The 20,649-nt window shown below is 41.8% G+C and overlaps 1 protein-coding gene and 1 long non-coding RNA gene across 5 annotated transcripts in view; one reads left to right on the top strand and one right to left on the bottom strand.

Annotated features, from left to right (window-relative positions):
• Positions 1–4,534: 4,534 nt before the first annotated feature.
• LOC147995709 (uncharacterized) lies at positions 4,535–9,803 on the top strand. Its single transcript, XR_015683824.1, has 2 exons — positions 4,535–4,715; positions 8,827–9,803. It is a non-coding gene; the product is annotated as an uncharacterized LOC147995709 (long non-coding RNA).
• An 8,662-nt stretch (positions 9,804–18,465) lies between these two features.
• Positions 18,466–20,649, bottom strand: part of Snap25 (synaptosome associated protein 25) — a 78,818-nt gene continuing 76,634 nt past the window's right edge. For all 4 annotated transcript variants that reach the window (XM_087648807.1, NM_001270575.1, NM_030991.3 and 1 more), the window contains 1 exon segment: positions 18,466–19,809. In XM_087648807.1, the coding sequence (XP_087504933.1) occupies positions 19,741–19,809 (69 nt within the window). In that variant the 3' untranslated portion in view covers positions 18,466–19,740.

The raw sequence follows: 20,649 nt of genomic DNA, 5'->3' as shown, positions 1-20,649 counted from the left end.
AGACTTTTTTGGTGTCTAATCCCTGGAGAGGAGTTTGGTTGCCAAAATGTTCTTTTCCCCTACTAGTGTACGTAGAATTAACGTTCCCTTGGGTTCTGTGTTCAAACCTAAGCTTGCTCTCCTGTCTCTTAGTTAAGACTGTTCCAAGTGCTGTATGACCGGAAGTGGATGTGGTGTTACAGCAGGTTCCCTGCAGTAGAGCCTAAGATCTAAAGTAGGAAGTGGGGCAAGCAGTTTCTGTAGGGAGTATTTTCAGACATCTTAATAGGGAGGAAGGTTAGGACAGGGACAGAATAAGTGTTATGTATGGTCTTGGCCACAGCTCTGCCAGACTTCATGGGGAGCTACAGATTATGAATGGAACTAAGAATTCTCCTGCTTCTTATCTTGATACCAGTCAGTTATTAGTGGTGGTGGTCTGCCTTGGGCAGGGCAGGGCCTCATCTCCAGACTGAGGTGACTTTCTTAGCACTGGCTACCATGAGAACATTGTCAGCTATAGGACTCCTCCACTGTGTCACCCTCCCCATTTTTCACTTAATTTCCTAGTGTATGGCAAAAACAGTCTTGTCTCCTCTCCCTCTCTTCCTTCTCTCTCCTCTCCCTAAGATTGTCTTAACACATTTTGTAGGAACTATTTATATGCATGCTAGGTCCTTCAGGGCCTTAACCTTTCTTTTCAAAACCCCATAGCCTTCTCACTTAGTGACCAAGTCTGACCTCGTGGATTCTTGGAGAGCCTTGGTTCTCTCCCTCTGTAACTACATATCTAATTTACCTGTGACTATATAAGAAAAATCACCATGAAAGATTTAGTGGTTTTCCTTTGTTTGGCTATCTCTACCCTACTTTACTTAAACCTCACTGGTGCGCTAGTCCCTTTTTTTTTTGTCCTGATCTGTGATAACTTCATGCCCTGATGTCTGCTTACCTCACATTTCACATCTTCTTAAGCTTTGGGAATGCTGAAATGCCCACTCCCTGGGGCATTTTACAAGCCCAGGTCTCAAGTCTTTATAGGAGGTAGGGGAGGGCCTGCTGAAGACAGCAGATTTAATCATAGAAAACTGTTACTGTTACAGGAAAAGGGGGTCTTTGATGATGTGATTACCAAACAGTCTTCAGATAATGAGATTATCTGGGTTATTTTATGTGGGCTCTTAATGTGAAAACACTATGTGATCAGAAATGTTTTCTTTCTTTTTTTTTTTTTTTAATTAACTTGAGTATTTCTTATATACATTTCAAGTGTTATTCCCTTTCCCGGTTTCCGGGCAAACATCCCCCTCCCCCCTCCCCTTCCTTATGGGTGTTCCCCACCCAACCCTCCCCCCATTGCCGCCCTCCCCCCATAGTCTAGTTCACTGGTGGTTCAGTCTTAGCAGGACCCAGGGCTTCCCCTTCCACTGGTGCTCTTACTAGGATATTCATTGCTACCTATGGGGTCAGAGTCCAGGGTCAGTCCATGTATAGTCTTTAGGTAGTGGCTTAGTCCCTGGAAGCTCTGGTTGCTTGACATTGTTGTACTTTTGGGGTCTCGAGCCCCTTCAAGCTCTTCCAGTTCTTTCTCTGATTCCTTCAACGGGGGACCTATTCTCAGTTCAGTGGTTTGCTGCTGGCATTCGCCTCTGTATTTGCTGTATTCTGGCTGTGTCTCTCAGGAGCGATCTACATCCGGCTCCTGTCGGTCTGCACTTCTTTGCTTCATCCATCTTGTCTAATTGGGTGGCTGTATATGTATGGGCCACATGTGGGGCAGGCTCTGAATGGGTGTTCCTTCAGTCTCTGTTTTAATCTTTGCCTCTCCCTTCCCTGCCAAGGGTATTCTTTTTCCTCATTTAAAGAAGGAGTGAAGCATTCACATTTTGATCATCCGTCTTGAGTTTCATTTGTTCTAGGCATCTAGGGTAATTCAAGCATTTGGGCTAAAAGCCACTTATCAATGAGTGCATACCATGTATGTCTTTCTGTGATTGGGTTAGCTCACTCAGGATGATATTTTCCAGTTCCAACCATTTGCCTACGAATTTCATAAACTCGTTGTTTTTGATAGCTGAGTAATATTCCATTGTGTAGATGTACCACATTTTCTGTATCCATTCCTCTGTTGAAGGGCATCTGGGTTCTTTCCATTTTCTGGCTATTATAAATAAGGCTGCGATGAACATAGTGGAGCACGTGTCTCTTTTATATGTTGAGGCATCTTTTGGGTATATGCCCAAGAGAGGTATAGCTGGATCCTCAGGCAGTTCAATGTCCAATTTTCTGAGGAACCTCCAGACTGATTTCCAGAATGGTTTTACCAGTCTGCAATCCCACCAACAATGGAGGAGTGTTCCTCTTTCTCCACATCCTCGCCAGCATCTGCTGTCACCTGAGTTTTTGATCTTAGCCATTCTCACTGGTGTGAGGTGAAATCTCAGGGTTGTTTTGATTTGCATTTCCCTTATGACTAAAGATGTTGAACATTTCTTTAGGTGTTTCTCAGCCATTCGGCATTCCTCAGCTGTGAATTCTTTGTTTAGCTCTGAACCCCATTTTTTAATAGGGTTATTTGTCTCCCTGCGGTCTAACTTCTTGAGTTCTTTGTATATTTTGGATATAAGGCCTCTTTCTGTTGTAGGATTGGTAAAGATCTTTTCCCAATCTGTTGGTTGCCGTTTTATCCTAACCACCGTGTCCTTTGCCTTACAGAAGCTTTGCAGTTTTATGAGATCCCATTTGTCGATTCTTGATTTTAGAGCATAAGCCATTGGTGTTTTGTTCAGGAAATTTTTTCCAGTGCCCATGTGTTCCAGATGCTTCCCTAGTTTTTCTTCTATTAGTTTGAGTGTGTCTGGTTTGATGTGGAGGTCCTTGATCCACTTGGACTTAAGCTTTGTACAGGGTGATAAGGATGGATCGATCTGCATTCTTCTACATGTTGCCCTCCAGTTGAACCAGCACCATTTGCTGAAAATGCTATCTTTTTTCCATTGGATGGTTTTGGGTCCTTTGTCAAAAATCAAGTGACCATAGGTGTGTGGGTTCACAGAAATGTTTTCATAATATAGAGACAGAGGGGGATCTGACACACAGATAATCATGTGAAGAGGTAGGTAGGCTTAGAATGATGTGGCCACAAGACATAGGATTCTAACAGCCTTCAAATGTCAGAAGAAGCTTAGAGGGGAACTTCCTTCAAGAGTGTGGTTTTGCCAACACCCGAACTTCAGACTTACAGGCTCTAGAACATGGAAAGAATGCATTTATGTGGCCTTAAGGCACATAATACATCCCATAGTAGGAAACTCACACAATTTGTGGTGCTATCTGACACAGTCACCCTGTTCCTAAGACTCTATCAAGATGACTCCTATGTCTGCAGCTTACATGTCACCTCTTATAGGAAGCTTCTTAGATTTCTCCTTCCAGTTCTAGGTTCCAGTCTGAGCAGAGAGCTGATGTTTGTCTCCTATAAGTCCTTGGGCAAAGTATTCTGTTATTGTCAAAGACATGTCTATCATACATTCTTTTGTAGATGATCATTTCTAGATAGGACTCCTTTAAAATTTTTAAGTCTCTGGGGACCTTCTTCATTTTTCAATCCCCTGATTTTGCCATAGTGCCAGGTATAAATGGCCACTGGGAGAATATTTCCTGCCCCGAAGCAGACACTGATGCTGCAGACTGGTGAGTAATGCGGATCCAAGGCCTCAGGCCCCAGGCCTCTGTGGGTGAGTCAGGTGAGTGCAGGCCTTTCCCCTGCCCATCATGCTTTCACTTGAGCTCTGCAGCTTCTGGAGGCCTGAGGCTTGGGGTGACCCCTTTGGCTTCTCGTCTGCAGAACCTGTGTTTATTTCCACTCTGGTTCTTTTTATGTTCTCCTTCTTTTTCAGCTCGCCTTCTCCTGTCTCCCAAACTGCAGTGACTCACACCCTCACGCCCTGCTCTCTTCATTATTTTTAGGCATCACATGATCTTTCTCATTAGTGCCTCCGGCCTAGACAGTGGGTGGCCCACAGGCTGTTATTTCCTCAGGGCCAAGCTTCAGAGCACAAACCAAGTGACCTTTCAGTGTACTGGGGTCAGGCTAATGTTCTACTCCTCTACAGAGGTGGCCGCTGTGCATAGAGTTTGACAGTGAGGGATTGGGTTCCAGCTAAAGGGATGCTATTAAAGCATCCCTTGACAGTTCTTCCTCTACAAATACGCATGTCAATTCATAATTCCTGGAACAAATAAACAATTAAATATTATAACATTCCCTAAAACCTGACAGTTTCAGTTTTTAGTCTAAAAGAAGATAGATAATTGCAGTCTCTCTCTCTCTCTCTCTCTCTCTCTCTCTCTCTGTATGTGTGTATATGTGTGTTTGTGTGTATGTATGTGTGCATGTGTATGTGTGTGTGTGTTTGTTTGTGTGTCTTAAACTCTAATAGAGAGATCTGAAGATGGGTCAAATGTGATATATTTTGTAATGTTTCTACTATTTAGAAACAATTGTAACATTGTAATTACGAAATCTGAGGTTTATGAAAGAGTTATATAATTTATTCACAAAATAATGGAGTTAACAACAGCCACAGTTTGGATCTTAAATGTCCTCCCAAAGCCTCTGTGTTTGAAGGACTCAGGATGACTCTCTTGACAGTGGAAACTTAGGAGGAAGATTCTTGTGACATGTATAGGACCCTGGTTTCTTCCTTTCTCTGTCTTTACCTCCCAGTCATGAGGTGAGTGGTTTTGTTCTAACTTTTAAAAATGCAAATTCATTTCAAAGGAGAAAGCCTAAATTTAGAATGCTATAGCTGCGGGTTCCCACTACAAAATGGCTGTCTAGAGAAATATTTCCCTAGGGTCATCTTCGAAGACAGCCAGTTTATTGCTGCAACTGTGGTTCAAGGAGGCCACATCTCAAGCTAGAAACTGAAATCCACAGTTTTAATCGCATATTACGGGTTGTAGGTGTGTGAAATACAAGAATCTTGGGGTCATGCAGGCTTGCATTGAGATTCCAGAAAGCCACTGAGATCAGGAAATATGTGGAAGGGCTGGATTTTCTGCAAGGTGGCTCTGGGAGGCCATTGCATGAATTAGGGAAGCCAAAGCTTGAAGAGATGCCACGACTATAGAACATCCTCCAAGAAAAGCTGCAGTCGTGGGATGAAGCTAGGCCAGAAGAGAGGTCACATGTGCTATGGGTGACAAAGTTAGAGGGAGAGAGCTGCCCATGTTTGTTAGGTTACCTGATCCCATCACCTGCTCCAGATACTGGACATGGAGCTGCAGGACTTGACATTTGCCCTCCTGAGTTTGTCTTTAGTTGACTATCCCTTGTTATGTCTGTATTTCTCCCTTTGTAATGGGAATGTTTAATTTGTGCCACTTACCATGGGGAAGTATGGAACCTGAAAGTTTGATTTTATAGAAATTCACCATTAATAGGTTATCTTGAGTTTCACAAGAGACTTTGGAATTTTAAGTAGTCTTGGAACTGTTATGGCTTCAGCCTTTTTAGAGATGGAATAAATACATTTTTTTTTGTTGTTGTTATGAGGTAAACACGAAACATTTGAAAACAGAGGTGAAATTTGATCGTTTAGTGGTAATCTGCTTGAGTGTCAAGTTGATAGAGGTAAATCTGTAATGGCTAATTGTGATAATGAACTTGACATTTGATGGGATTTACAATTACCTAGGACACAAACCTCTGGATATTCCCGTGAGGGTGTTGGCAGAGAGGTTTAATTGAAATTATAAGACCCAGACTCATCCTGAATTTGGGTAGATATGACCAACTGCCTCATTCACCTGCAGCCATAGCTAGATACACTCTTACCACCACACCTTTCCTGCCCTGATGGACTATACCCTCAAACTTCCCTTCCTTCCTTCTTTCCTTCCGTCCATTGTTTCTGTAAGGTATCTTTGCTACAGTCTGAGAGAAAACAAATTCAGGTCCTGGTCTGGTCACCAACAACACTGCATCAAGAACTTCTTCAATTGGAGTTTGTGCTTTTTCTTGAAGAAAACCTTTGAAGGCTTGAGGAAACATTTCAAAAGCAGGTTAATGTTTTAAGTGTATCCTAGAAGTGATGAGGAGAGTTGGGCTGTATCAGGGAAGACTTGAGGAAGCTTGTCCTGAGGTTGTGCTCGTCCAGACATAGCCAAGGATAAAGAAGCAAGCAGAGGAGAGATATTCAGAGGTGGTGCTGACAAGACTTGGAGCTTGATGTAATGAGCGGGTGGTATTTGGCTTCAGTTCCAAGGCTGAGAAGTTTACAAGGGGGCGGTGATGAACACTTCTTTGTGGGTCTTGATGACTTTCAAGTGCCTGTGGGTGATCTAGAAGGATGTATAGTGGGCAGGCAGAGATGTCGTGTACCCTCAGAAGAGAAGCCTCACATGCCTAGCTTTAGTACTCTTCTATCCATAAGAAGTATCTGAAATACCCCGAGTCTGGGTTTATATGTACTGCATTTGAGAAGCTGCCTGATTTAGTCATTTAGAAACACACCAATGGCTAAACAATGGATAAACAAATGGAACCCAAAGATTTAGAAGAAGCAGTCAGAGTGAAGAAAGATATCTTCACACAAGACAGGGAATACTTTGAAGTTAGGGGTAAATGATATCAAATATTTCAGAGAAGCAAGAGGAGCTGAGGGTTGAACAGCTTTTGTTTGTTCATTTTATACTAAAAAAAAATCACAGAAGTTCCAAGGATTTCATCAAAGGTCAGGAGGAATGAGAGGCAGTGCATAGAGGGGACTTAGAAAATGAAGGATCAGCAAGAATTGGCTGCTGACACCGAGACCACAGTTAGAAGAAAGCATTTGACTTTATGTCATCCTTAATTGCTTTTTTTTTTTTTTTTTTGCAGTGCTAGGAATCAAACCCAAAGCCCTAAGCATGATGGATAAGTGTTAAGCTATTAAGCTCCACACCCACCCCAGGTCCAACTTTAGAGGGGAGTGCCTGAATTTAGTTGCCAGGTAAAGCTCTACAGTAGAACCACCCAGGATCTCTTGGTTCTTCTGTGTGACTTGAGCTGTGAGTAGGTAGGCTGTTCTCAGCTGCTGTTAACTTACATCAAGCTAACAGAACCCTGCTGGTATTATGTGCTTGAGCTTCTCTTTCTGTCTTGGGGCTTTTTCAATGCCATAGGCATAGGCAGGGAAAGGTGCTTGGTAAGCTTTGGGCATACAAGCTTGGTAGAGTAGAGGATTTAGTATTTCTCTCTCTCTCTCTCTCTCTCTCTCTCTCTCTCTCTCTCTCTCTCTCTCTCTCTCTCTGTGCAAGGAAATGTGAGCTGAGGAATACATTTGCAAATGCCTTATCAGTCACAGGGATCTGAGCTCCGTTGTCCAGAAGGGCGACTTAGCACCAACCCTTACCTTGTACTTTATTGGGTTTTTTCTTCCTTACTTAACCCATTTACTCCTGAAATTACTTTCAAAGTAAACTACCCAACTCCATATCCAAGTCTCAGGCTCTGCTTTGATTAATTCCAAATTAAAATGAAATTACCTAAGTGACCTTACATGTAAAGTGGTTTCATACATATCATGTATGTACTTCCCAAACACATGTTCTGTTGCTCAGGTAGTCATACTGTGTGTCCCATGACCTGACTCTTCAGCAGTACCTTATTAGACCAAAGGTGAACACTTGACAGAGCTCAGCTAGTGTGGACATAGGCTGCTCACTATTCTATGCTATAGCTTGCTGTGGATATATTGGATTGTTTTTCTTAGAAAATTTGGCTACAAAATGTCTTAAGACTGAGAGCAGAGCCTGAGTAGCTGATATGAAAAGGGAGGGTAGAGAAGCGGTGGGTTCCCTGCAATACGCATCTGAGGGAGCAAACACAATGGCATTATAAACCAGGAGTGGGGGTACCACATAGCCCATAATAAGCATGGGAAAGAGCAGAGCCTTTTGTTGACATAAGCCTCTAATTTCTAGTCCTCCTTGCTTGAGGACTCTATGGTGTTGACCTGTCCTATAGTCACAGGAGCCTCAGTAATCAGTATGGTCTAAGTGTGGTAAGAAAGGTGCCTTATGTGGAGGAAGCATGCTAGATGCTACTTTTCACTCCTTACCTTCTACCCTTCTCCACCTTGTTACCAATGCCAGCTTTGGTAAACATTATCCCCACCTTCCTTTCCCCAACGTCTGCTGAGTTCTGTATGCAGGAGCCATCAAAAAGGCCAGAGATCATCAGTCGGAGGGAGAGAGACTGTAGTATTTATTCCTTCTTCTCTACCCTGATTTTTCTGTATTTCTCTACTCAACACTGTGCTTCCAATCTGGTAAAAGTTGTCCCCTCCATGAATATGACTCTTTCCAGGTTCCAGTTCATAGAACTTTCTATTTTGTTGCTCAGGGACTAGGGATGAGAATGGGCTCTCATGGTGGCTACTTAAGGGATCCCCCTTCCCAACTCCTTAGCCTGGCACACAGCTTCACTAATGCTAACTGCTCGTCATATTATGGAGTCATGAGGAGAGGATAGCTGTGGATAGGTCTTGAAACTAGAGGATTAGGAAATGGAAACATTTTCTATTTGATGATCTCAGGCTGTGATGTTGTTTCATCCTATAAAGTATTTTTCACTTTGAAGTGGAACAGTACGAGGTGCAGCCCTTGCAGAGTATTTCAGGGTTTTTGTTTGTGTGGATGAGCCACCACGGAATGAAAAGGAGGGGACAAGGTAGCAGAGGAGGGGTCCTTTGTGTGTGAAATGCCAAAGCCTGATGATGTTTGGGGTTGTACTTTGTTATCATTTTTATAACTATGATTTCATAATCATTTTTTAAAACTATGATGTTTTTAATCAAGCTAATGATTGAAACAACATACAGAAGAAAATGGTGAGAAGATTCCATATTGAAAGGCTCAGCAAGCTGTCATTCACCAAATACTTTCATGAAATCAGCACTCCTGGAAATAACAGGATATTAGTATTCTAGAAACTTCTCTCCAACTTGCTTTAGTCACTGACTGTCTACTTCAAGTGGAAACCACTGATTTGACTTCTAATGGCATGGATTTGTTTTTCTGTTTTGGAAATTCATGTACATGGGTCAAACAATATGTTCTCCTGTATTCGTCGTCCTCCATTCTATACCATGCTTGTGATAATTACGGATGTTGCTTCAGTCTGCTCTTACAGTTTACTTGCTCTTATTTCTGTCTGTCTCTCATGATTAGACAACTGTAGCTGTGGCTGATGATCATTAGAGTTGGGCTTTTTTCTTGTGTGTATGATGCCTGTGTGCCTGGCATATGAGTGCTTGGGTGAGGGCAGAGAAGGATATCGGGCGTCCTGCTATTTATTCTCTAGCTTAGTCCCTTGAGACAGGGTCTCTCACTGAACCTTTTAGCTTGGTGGCTAGCCAACAAGATCCCAGGATCCGACTATTTACAACCTCTGATGCTGGTGTTACAGGCATAAGAAGTCTCGCCTAACTTTTATATGGGTATTGGGGATTTGAACTAAAATGTTCCTGCTTGCTCAGCAAATGTTCTTACCCACGGAGCTATCTCCCCAGGTGTAGGGAGCTGCGACGTGCCACGCCTCAAAGATGGCGCTGGTTTCCGCCTTCCACCCTCCCTACAGTGAGCGCTCCTTGTATTAAACAAGTCCTTATTTGGCTATGCCTGCCTGGCCTGCTAGTTTCCGCATAGTGACAGCCTGTCTGCATGACCCACGTGTCACGTTGGGGGTGGTTGGCGTTGGGTACTTAAGCTGATGTAGGGCATACCCCGGCATAGTAGAAGATTGTATCAAGGTTACTAAATAAACTGCTTGAAGAAGATCTCCTCTGGTCTTGTCTTCCTTGCTGGTCGAGGTTGGGCACGACACCCAGGCTCTGATATGAATAGTTTTTCCTATGATTATTCTAAATACCTATCTCTTAGTGAGTCAAAGTACATATTTCTAGTTGGTAGATAGCTACAAATGACATTGTTGAGACATAGTGTATACACATGTTTAGCTTTATTAGATCTTGCTAGTTTGCTAAAATGATTATGCCAATTTATACTGCTTATGCTTGACACCAGAGTTTCAATATGGCCCCACTCTTTTAGAAAGATATAACCCATGCTGCTCTTGAGTTTTCCAAGACTCCCAAGTCCCTGGAGTACAAGGATAAGATCTGCATAATACCACACCCAGGTGGCACATTTATTTTTAATGTCAATAGTCCATCATTTCCCTGGTGTTCTCCAGGACCTTGGAACAAAAGGGACCAGAGAGAGAACTACTGATCTAGAGTTCAGGTTTTCTGACTGAGGTCAGGAAATTGAAGATGTTCTTATAAGAAGGGCTAGTGTCTTGCTCTGGGGCTCTTGCTGGGTTGAGCAATTGAACTTATTGAGAACAAATGTAGTAGGAGGTACTAGACTATTATGTATTCTTGAAGAGCAAGTGTAAAGTTGTAGGAATGGGAAAGAGTGGAGGGTGAGATATTTTGGTTAGAAAATGATGCATATGTGATTCGAGAGCTATTTATTTTGGAGAAGCGTTAAAACGATAGAGACTCCAGAGGAGAGCAGTATGGTATAAGATTATAGTCAAGGTTACCTTGGTGATGACTGTAGGAGGAGAAAAACAGGGCAGAAGAGAATGGACAAAGGGACAGTTTATTTTGGGAGGACAGACTAGAAATAGCCCAGTAGTCATAACAATAAGCTGAGTTGTAAAGCCGTTCTTGTCTTGAATTCTTTTCTATGCTATGTAAAAGCCCCCTTACATATGTCTCTCTTATCTAACACTATCCCGCTTAAAAAGAAATTCTCACAGTGTTGAGGATGAACCTAGGACCCCATGCATACTTACATAGGCTCTGTACCACTGAGTTTCCCCCACTGCCAACCCCCAGCCTTCTTTCTTGTGCTTTCTCAAGTAGGTCTATTTTAGCTGTGTTGTATGCTGGACATACCTTCAAAATATCATTTCCTCTTCCTTTTTCTTTTTCAGGCAAAACATATGACTCAAGTCAAGCAGTCCAACTTTTCTAACCTATGTAACTATGCCTTCCATCTTTCTTTATGAATTATGAATATAAACTGATCCCAGGGAAGTAATACTAGATTCAGAAGTACTTTCCTGTCAAGCAAATAAAAGCCCTATATGTAAACAGCTTCCTGTCCCATCTACCTGTGGCAGGTACTGAGTCTATCACCACTATTGATTTCTTGACTATGCTTGCTTTGACTCTGCATTTTTGTCCATGTACATTTACTGTGTCCAGTTACCTGTGGCATCTTCTAGCATGATCACTTTACCCTAGCCTCTGTCTATCCCTTCCTTGTCTTTCACCTTACATACATTCTCCAGCTTCTTGGGCTTTCAGAATCCAGGCAAACACAATTAAATGCTTTTCTTTCCTTTTAATTCTTTTTTGTTTTTATTCATTTACTTTTTTGTGGTCATCCATATCTTAATCCACCAGCAACTTCTGTCCTCCAGACTGTCTTAGAGTAGAGGATATAATCCCAGTCTTGGCAGGAGGCAGGGTTATTGTTATGAGTTTAAGTGATTATACAGTGGGTTTCTATGTAACCTTGGTAACAGATGAAGATCCCGACTCAAACAAATACTTACAAAATAATAACAAAACGTTCTTCCCTTCCTCTTCCCTGCTTTTTGTATTTTCTGTTTTATCAGCAGAGCTCTTTCAAATAAAATCTCAGTTAAAACCCTGTGGGTGAAAATTGAGGATCTATTGGGATGTGAATGGTCTCCTTAGGGTTGAGCCGCAAAGCCACCTTAATAGCTGGATATTATGTTGTGATAGGGGATCTTGCTGGCTTGATTGTTCCTTCGTATTTTTCTCACAACCAATGTTCCTTATAAGTACCTTCAAAAATTTTTTTGATGTGATTGCTACACCAGCCATAGTGCTGGCAACAAGTTTTAAACAGACCTTAACAGCCTTATAGAAGGAGGAGTTGACCCTTTGCACCTCAATTTTACCTGTCATTTTGGTCCTGTTGGTATAGAAGCCCTTTGGGCTTTCAAGTGCCAAGCCATGTAAAATGTATCAATGCTACCACATGACAATCCATGGCCAAAAGAAATGCACCTCCATCTCTTTCCTCAGGAAAATAGCCTTATCTACCTTCCACCTTCTTCTATGCTGTCTCTCAGACCCAAGTGCCTAGGGACCTCATGGCATTGGCTTACACCATTATGCCTTTTTGGCATCACTTCCCAAGGAGTCTTTATGCTCTCTCACCCTCTCTCCTGTCTCTGAACTCACATCCCCAGATGTGCTTCTTTATTGAGGCTTTATATTCTGAGGGACCACACTGCACTATCCTCTAACCAAGCAAAGGACTTCCAAGGCACTCTAACATTTCTTTTTGGTTTGCAGTTACTGTTTTGGAATAAAATGAGGCTAGAACAGTCAGTTGAAGTATATCCACCCAAGAACTGCTCATTAGTTTGAGGGTTAAGCAGCCTGACTACCTGCATTTTAAGGCGTTTTATGTTTAGAGAATAGAAATTCAAAGGAGGCCATGATCATGGAAAACAAGATTTTAGGTCGGCAGTATAAAATCTGAAACTTACTGGAGGATGTGTTTGGCCTACTCTGGAGTTTTGCCTTTAATAACAAATGAGTGCATAGATTTAGGTCTCTCGAGCTTTCTATTTCCACAGCCTCTGACAACTTAAAACCACATGCCATTGGCACTCACTTCATCCTTTCTAAACTGGCAATTGTCACGGTTCCTTTAAGACGCAAGCCGGTGCCATTGAGACAGCAGTCACCTCCTACACCCCACGCCTCCAGACACCCAAGAAACATCTTGTATATACTTAAGCTGTCTCTGACACACATAATTTCATCTTTATCCTTGACTAATCAGTCTTGTTTGCCCCGTTAGTAAAGAGAACAGTATATTTTTGAACAGATAAGCTTGGTAAGAAAAGCAAAATAAAGACTCCCACAAGAAAATAAAATCTAGTGGAAATCTTCACAAAATAGCAACAAATAAAAGATGGGGAAGGAAGGCACAGAAGTTTCAGACAAGGGGTATTTATCAAGTGCTGGCTGAGGAGCCAATCCCATTTCGTATGTTAAAATGCTTTCTTCTAAACTCTGAGTATTTAGGGTTTAAGGGTAGTGGCTGCAATCCTCTTGCTTTGGGGAAGTGGGATTAGTTTTGACATTTAGGATTAAGGTCAGTTTCATCAACAGGCTACCACATTCTGTTAGCACACCCAGCTTCTGCTCTTCCAATCCTCCTTGTGCTGTCGTAGAGAATGTCCACAGAGGTCTGTTCTGAGACAGAGACAATTTACCCTTACCCTTCCCATTTACTAGACTCCAAGGACACACAGAGAAAGAGCTCTACATATCTCTGAGAATTTCAGAGTGATCGTGAAGGCTGCCTTTCTATTGGTTATGGCACAGCAGCCATAACCTTTGTCAAGTGACCTGGAAATTTTCCCAAGAGGTTGAACCCGTTTCTTCATCTCTTGCTTATGGATTGGTGTGAGAGTTCCATTGGTCAATACGGTGTGGCAGAACTGAGGAACCTTGGTCTCAAGAGGACATTAACAAACTCTAAATGACTTGCTGCAGAAGGAAAGGTCAGATGGAGCCGGAGGAAGGCTCAGCAGTAGGGGGCCCACGGCTTCCCAGTGGACCCACAGTTGACCACAACCACAGACTAGCCAAGATTAAAACTTTCTGCCAGGCTTAACTCACATGCCAAAGAACTGAGAGCTAAATAAATTATTTAGGATTTTAAGGTACTGCGGTTTGGACAATCTGTTATATAGCAATCACTAAGAATTCTAAGCCTCGGCTGTAGTCCTCAGATCATGTTGCCTGGTTTCCAGTATCATTAAAGGTTTTAGTAGGACGACGACTACTACTACTGGGCTATTTGGAGACAACTCTATGGGGTAACAGCATTTTGTTTCTAGCAGTAGCATAATAAATGGCTCCTAGTTTTCAGAGCAACACTGGACTCCAACGACATTTGGGTGAAAGTCAGAGACTGACTATTCTTTACTGGTGAAAATGTAAAACGTTTTACCTACAATTGGCACCAGTTAGGAAAATGGAAATCCAAGAGCTGTTCTGGTAGATATGATAAGGGCATGGAACATTTTAGATATGAAACTAATTTATTTATATCTGAATGAAGTCATGTGAGAACATTATATGTCCATATAAGTGACGAATAAGTTCCCTGATTAGAAGTGACCAGGAAGGTCTGTTTTTACCCCTCAATGTGTCTGATTGTGTTTCCTGTCCCTGTGTCCACCTGGTGCCACATGTCTTTAAAAGGCATTCTAATAGATATTACACCTTTAGATCTATTCTGTAAAATAGAAGGCAAGAGATTATTGTAACTATATTACTTACACACATGAGACCAGAGCTCAAGAGAAGCCTGAAGCTGCCTAGTATTTCATTTAAAACTTACTGCTGGGTAGTAGGGAACACAGTACCTTCTGCAAAATCTTATTTGTTGTTTGTGGAAAAATACAATGATGCATGCTGGTAAAGGTAGATAAGGCTGGAATTCCTTCAAGAATACAATGCACTTCTGCAGTCTTAAAACTTGACCTGTGGTACCTTGTTCTCCATGGAGAAAAACCAGGGTTTAAGTGTTAAGGGCACATCTCACTGCAAAAGGAGGTACTCAAAGAATATGATGTAAGTGGAAGGGACCACATTTCTCCACGGCAGTGTTCAGGGGAGATGCTTGGGAGATGGCAGAAATCTCGGGAAGGAATCCTCTTAGTGGAATACCTTTAGACTGGGCCTCTCAGACAGAGGTTTAAGGCATCGGTTCATTTGAGTAGAGAAAGAAACAAAGAAAAGGCAGCCATTAAAGAAAGAAATCAATACCATGGGAGCTACCAATGTGATTGATCCAGCTGAGGAATTCCGGAGGGCAGCACAGAGCCTGTCCAGGGAAGTGGAACTCCTCCACTTCTACCCATCTTTTCTTGAAGTCTCCATCTGAAGGCATGGGACTACTTCAATGAATATAAATAATTTTCCTAAAGTTTATTCCTTTACTGTTATATTCACCACGTTTGCAGTATGACCCAGATCATAATAAAGCTTAGTGATTTTTCCCACAGAACCAACTAACTTGGATTCATAGGAACTCATAGAGACTGAATGGTCAACCAGGGAGCCTGCTTGAGCCTGACCTGGGACCTGTGGACATATGGTACAGTTGTTTATCTTGGTCTTCTTGTGGGACTCCTAACAGTGGGAGCAGGAGCTATCTTTGACTCTATTGCCTGCCTTTGGGATTCTTGCCTCTTACTGGGTTGCCTCTTCTAGCTTAAACAGGAGAGGAGGTGCTTAGTCTTACTACAACTTGATATATCACGGCTGGTTATTATCCACAGGAGGCCTACACTTTTCTGAAGAGAAAGTGAGGAGGAGTAGATGGAGGTAGGGGAGTAGGAGGGACTAGGAGAGGAGGGAAGATGAACTGAGGTTGAAATGCAAAATAAATAAATTAACAATGTAAAAAATAAAGCATAGTGTTTTTTACAGCAAGTGAATGAAAGTTAGGTTCTCCAGGGCCTTCTAAGAATCCATCATTCTGCCTTTCTTGTTTCTCAAGAAGCCCACTGTCTCTTGGGATTTCCTGGCTTGCTGAAATGGCAAAGGTCTAACCCTGGAATGTATTTCCAAACACCTCTGGAGCAATGTACATCTTGTTAGAATCATACCTTATCACTTACTATTGGTGATATCTTATTCGGATAATGTGAATGTTTTCATTAGTGACATGGGAGAATCATACCAAGTTTGCAGTTGTAATAGTTTATTGAGTCAACCTAGACAAAATGCTAAACACAGAACCCGTCCTGTGCTTAATGTTCATGGAATGTGCATCATCCCCTCTTCCTTTACTATCAGCAGGAGCATCAACTTGCTACAACACTAAGGAAAAATAGTTAAAGGTGATTTTAGGAATAAAAGGAGGATAAGAGAAATAAAAATGGGCAGGAAAATTGGGGGCAGCTGCTGAAAAAGTGATTAACACTAGGTGAGTTACCACAGGAACAATTGGACCTGGATCCTGCTGGGGTACTCTGTGAGGCAAAGGGTTGGTACTCATGGAATATGCATTTCATAGTGTGTGTGTGTGTGTGTGTGTGTGTGTGTGTGTGTGTGTGTGTGTGTGTGTATGTGAGAGAGAGAGAGAGAGAGAGAGAGAGAGAGAGAGAGAGAAAGAGAGACAGAGAGAGAGACAGAGCGTGATAGAGAAAAGAGAAGGGGGTGTGAAGAAATAGATTAGTGGTTAACAGCATTGAATGTTCTTCAGAGAATTGGGTTGAATTTCCCACTTCCCCATTAGCGCTCACAACCATCTGTAACTCTAGATTCAGGGGAATCCAATATACTCATCTGCCCAACGTGGGTACCAGTCAAACACATGATGTATATAGACATTGATGCAGACAAAACACACATTCATATAAAATAAATAATTTTAAAGGAGGGATGACAAAAGAAAAGGGCAGGAGATCAAGAGGAAAGCCTCCTGCTAAGAGGACAAAGTGGGGACCTCTGATTTTGTGTAGGAGGGTCTTTTGCCAGCACCTAATGGAGGAAGGAGAGTACTTAGTCTTTGCAGTGTTCTACTGCCATATTCCTAATGCATTTCTTGGGTTGCTAGATCATCTAGAGGTGATTCCTCCCTGGAGCATCCATTCTTCATTAGTCAGAAGTAGCTGACTGCGTGAGAGCCAAGCTTGGACAAATGCATTTGTCAAAGCAAATATGCTGCCCAGAGCATTATGTGGCAGCCTCAAAGCAAACTGCCTGCTCTTCACTTTCTGGGAAAACCCACTCACTTCAGCTGAGAACAGATGGAGCTTGGAACATTCTGCACAGCCTGAATATTGACCCCCCTGTCAGTTCTGACATATGTGGTACATAATCACCTTTTCTGTCTTTTAACACCCTCTCCACTACCACCATTTTAAGAAGTAGACGTGCTTGCGCTGTTGCTCCTTTGGAAGGGGATAGAATCCTGCAAATGCTTTCTGACAAAGACAAGCTCTTCATTGCTCTTCTCGCTTCTTCACTGCTTTCATCAAACCTTCAGAGAGACTCATGAGTTAAAAAGTATCCAAGCACCCCTAACAAACAGGATAAACGTATTTGCATTGCTGCTATGGGTCATGCAGAGAAGTAGTGATAGAGGAGATGCTAGGAGATGATGGAGAGATGGGACAGAGGTACAGGTAGTTGCAGCCATTTTGGTGACAGGATTAGTGGTAACAGAGGTGAATATGATGTGCATATAACACCACACACACACACACACACACACACACACACACACACACACACACACGTATAAAGATGATTATGAAGGTAAAGAGGATAGCTATGTTAGCCAAGATAATGAAGTGACACAAGCAGTAGAAAAGGTAAAAGTACTGTTAGGTGGTGCTGAGGTAGAAGTGATGTTGTACGAAGGCACAGTAGTGGAAAATAAGTGGTTGTAAGAGAATTAAGGACAGCTTCCCTCCTAAGAACTTGTCTACAAATGTTCAAAACAAGATTAACCATAAAGGGCCAAGGGAAATATAGATATAACTTAGGTGACCACTAACTGAAGAACAGGTAAATGAATGCAGTATATCCCCAAAATGAAATATTATTTGACCATAAGAAGGAAAGAAATACTGAGACACACTATGATACAGACGAACCATGAAAACATGCAAAGTAAAAGAAGCCAGTCACAAGAACCCACTGTACCACTCTTTCTATGAAACGTTTGGAGCAGACAAATCTATAGAAACAGCTGACAAATGACTAAACTAGTAGTTGTTTCAAGTTGGAAAAGTAACTGCTTATAAATGTAGGATTTAGGAAAGGGAGAAAGATGTTCCAAGACCAGATTCCACACCATTGTGGATGTATACAATGATTACCTTGCATAAATAAATGCCTTCCCCTGGAACCATAACAAAATCCTGGGCTTTGTTCTTGCCATGTAAGTGTTCTACAGTTATGCTACACTTTTTGGTAAACGGGTGGATTAAGACAAGTGTGGGTAGGTGTGTTATGGCGATGAAGGGCTGAACTTTGGTTGATGGCAATCCTAGGGAAGGGGAAGGAAACATGAGTTATCAATACTTGAAATACCTAAGTTTACACAGAGCCAGGACTAGAATACCTCAGATTTTTCTCCCCTTAGGATTTTTCTATGCATGCTAGAAAACTATATGTCCCACAGTTAATGCTGAATTCACACACAGGTATTTCTAGAACAGGTTATAAGAACCAAGCCAGATGGAAGAAAAAAAAAAGAACCAGGCCAAGGTATCCATTGTCATTAGGATTGTGTCGAAATGGAACATCTTTGGTTTTCTACCTAGTCTGTACGACTTAGGAACAACTGAACCGAGTACACAGATTTTGTTTTCTGTTGTGAGTGTAACATCAGACAGAAGTCGGTGGCTGGGATCTATAATTTTTAATAATTTTAAACTAGCTACAAAATGTCAAATCACTTCACAAACCAACAGAGGAGACAGGAGGGATTTAATATACATGCTGTAATGATATTTATCTCACAGTTTATCTATATTTCATTCATTTATATAATTTTTTAAAGGTTTCTTTATCAGCTACTAAACATCTCAGCAATTTGGTGTGCATAGCTCTAGATTAAGCAACAAAGAGTTGTACTGATGACAAACCACAGGGAAATGGTGATCAACAAGAGCCAGACTTAGAAGATCTTCACGTTTTCCACAAGAGTATTGTCTCCAAAACAGAGCTTTCAAAAGCATTCGACAAACCCTATATTACACCCATTTCACATAGTTTCAGCCAAACATATATTTTGCTAGAAATGATTAATGGTGTGTTAAATCCATTTGTGTGTGTGTGTGTGTGTGTGTGTGTGTGTGTGTGTGTAAAGAAGGGATGATTATGATCAGTCTGTATGTTGACAGAAGAAGGTGACACAGCTGCAGGTTTTGCTGGTATGACTTAATCTTGACAGTGTCCCAATACTGAGCATGCGTAGTTGTTGCTTTGTTATTGTTGCTGTTGTGTGTGTTTTCTTGTCAGTATGCTACTGTCATGGAAAGTTTTTGTTTAAGTAGGAATCTAAAAGTCTATTTAGTTCTCATGCATAAATGCATAAATCACATCACTTTTAGTGCAATGCCTGTTATGTAATTTCACATTGTCTAATTATGAAATCATAAAGACAAAGAATAGCCATGAGGAACCAAAGACAGCACATTTGGAGAGATTCAGAGCCTGACACCCTAAGAAAGGACTGTGGTAGTAGCTCTGTGGAATGTCACAGTTTTACAAGAACAATACTGTGTATTGAGAAAAATCAACAGTACATTGAGCATTCCTAAATTGTTGTCATTCAGCAAACGCCACTGAGAAAAGAAAAAGGAAAAAAGAGAGAGACCCAAGACATCTTAAGTCAGGAAATAGAGTCACCAGATGACCACTATGTACAACCTTTGGAAAGAAAGAGAGCCGGAGAAAACAAAAGACACATGGTATCATTGGGAAGCTGACAAACCACACAGGACATTTACAATGGGGGTGACTGACTCTGTGTGTGTGTGTGTGTGTGTGTGTGTGTGTGTGTGTGTGTGTGTGTGTGTGTGTAAGTCTTACTAGGTAATACCATGAGAGAAGCATGAAGGAGCTCTCTTCTCTCTTGTCCAACAACATTGGAGGAGAGCACAGCAGAAGGGCAGATTTAACCACTTCCCAGCATCTTTGTTGCACGTTGGTTGGCTTCATCAATTCTGGTTTTGTTGGAGTCAGCCTAGAAAAGAGGAGAGAAGAGAGGTCTCAGATTACTCCCTAAAGTCCCATTCAGCCTCTGGGTCCACTCAAGTTCCTTGTGAAGCCAACCATTCAGAATTATCACTCTTCCCCCTGCCCCCCAGGATCATTGGCCTTAAGTGGACAGAGTCATAGACACTTGAAGTCTCAATGGATAGAATCTGCTGTTTGAGGACAGGGTTCCATGATTTATCTTTCTATGCTGGAAAGGCACTCAAAGGCTAGACTGTTAGGGCCCAGGAAATTAACTGTTCCCATTACCATGAAGAAAGGTAAGGCAGCAAGTAGACAGAGTCAGTCACCCCCATTGTAAATGTCCTGTTGCTCTTTCCTGTCACAAGTGGGAATGTTGTTTATAACTCTGCAGTCTGGGCAGAGGAGAAAGCCACCAAGTGGTCCAAGGGAGGAGAGGTAGTTTTCAAATGCTCTATTAGCACTCACTGATCATAGGCTATACATTGACTTTCCCACTTTCCAATCTCTACTGAGTAGGGTCTTCTATAGTCAATTTGAATTTATAAACTCCTAGCACACTGGAGTCATCCATGTTCAAACAGAGATCTGGAAAGTAGAACATGTTTCTGGATTATTCACAACTGAATTATCTGGCTATGGCTCTTTACCATCTGTTTGATTGATCAAGAGTTGGCTTCAAAATGAGTATTTACATCAAAAAAGGGAACATTGATTTGTCCTGATTATTCAGAACTATAGACATATTTCTGACCCCCCAGCTCCTCATTTGGAAAATGGATAATCCCGCCAATTTTCTTTGCTTCCTAGAGCCTTCTTCTGTACCTACCAACTGTGTCAGAAATAA

The sequence above is a fragment of the Rattus norvegicus genome, chromosome 3 (genome assembly GCF_021556685.1).
Source record: "Rattus norvegicus strain SHRSP/BbbUtx chromosome 3, alternate assembly SHRSP_T2T, whole genome shotgun sequence".
NCBI classification, from domain to species: Eukaryota; Metazoa; Chordata; class Mammalia; order Rodentia; family Muridae; genus Rattus; species Rattus norvegicus.
The sequence above is the reverse complement of the archived record's forward strand: the minus strand, read 5'-3'. Positions and strand labels throughout refer to the sequence as shown.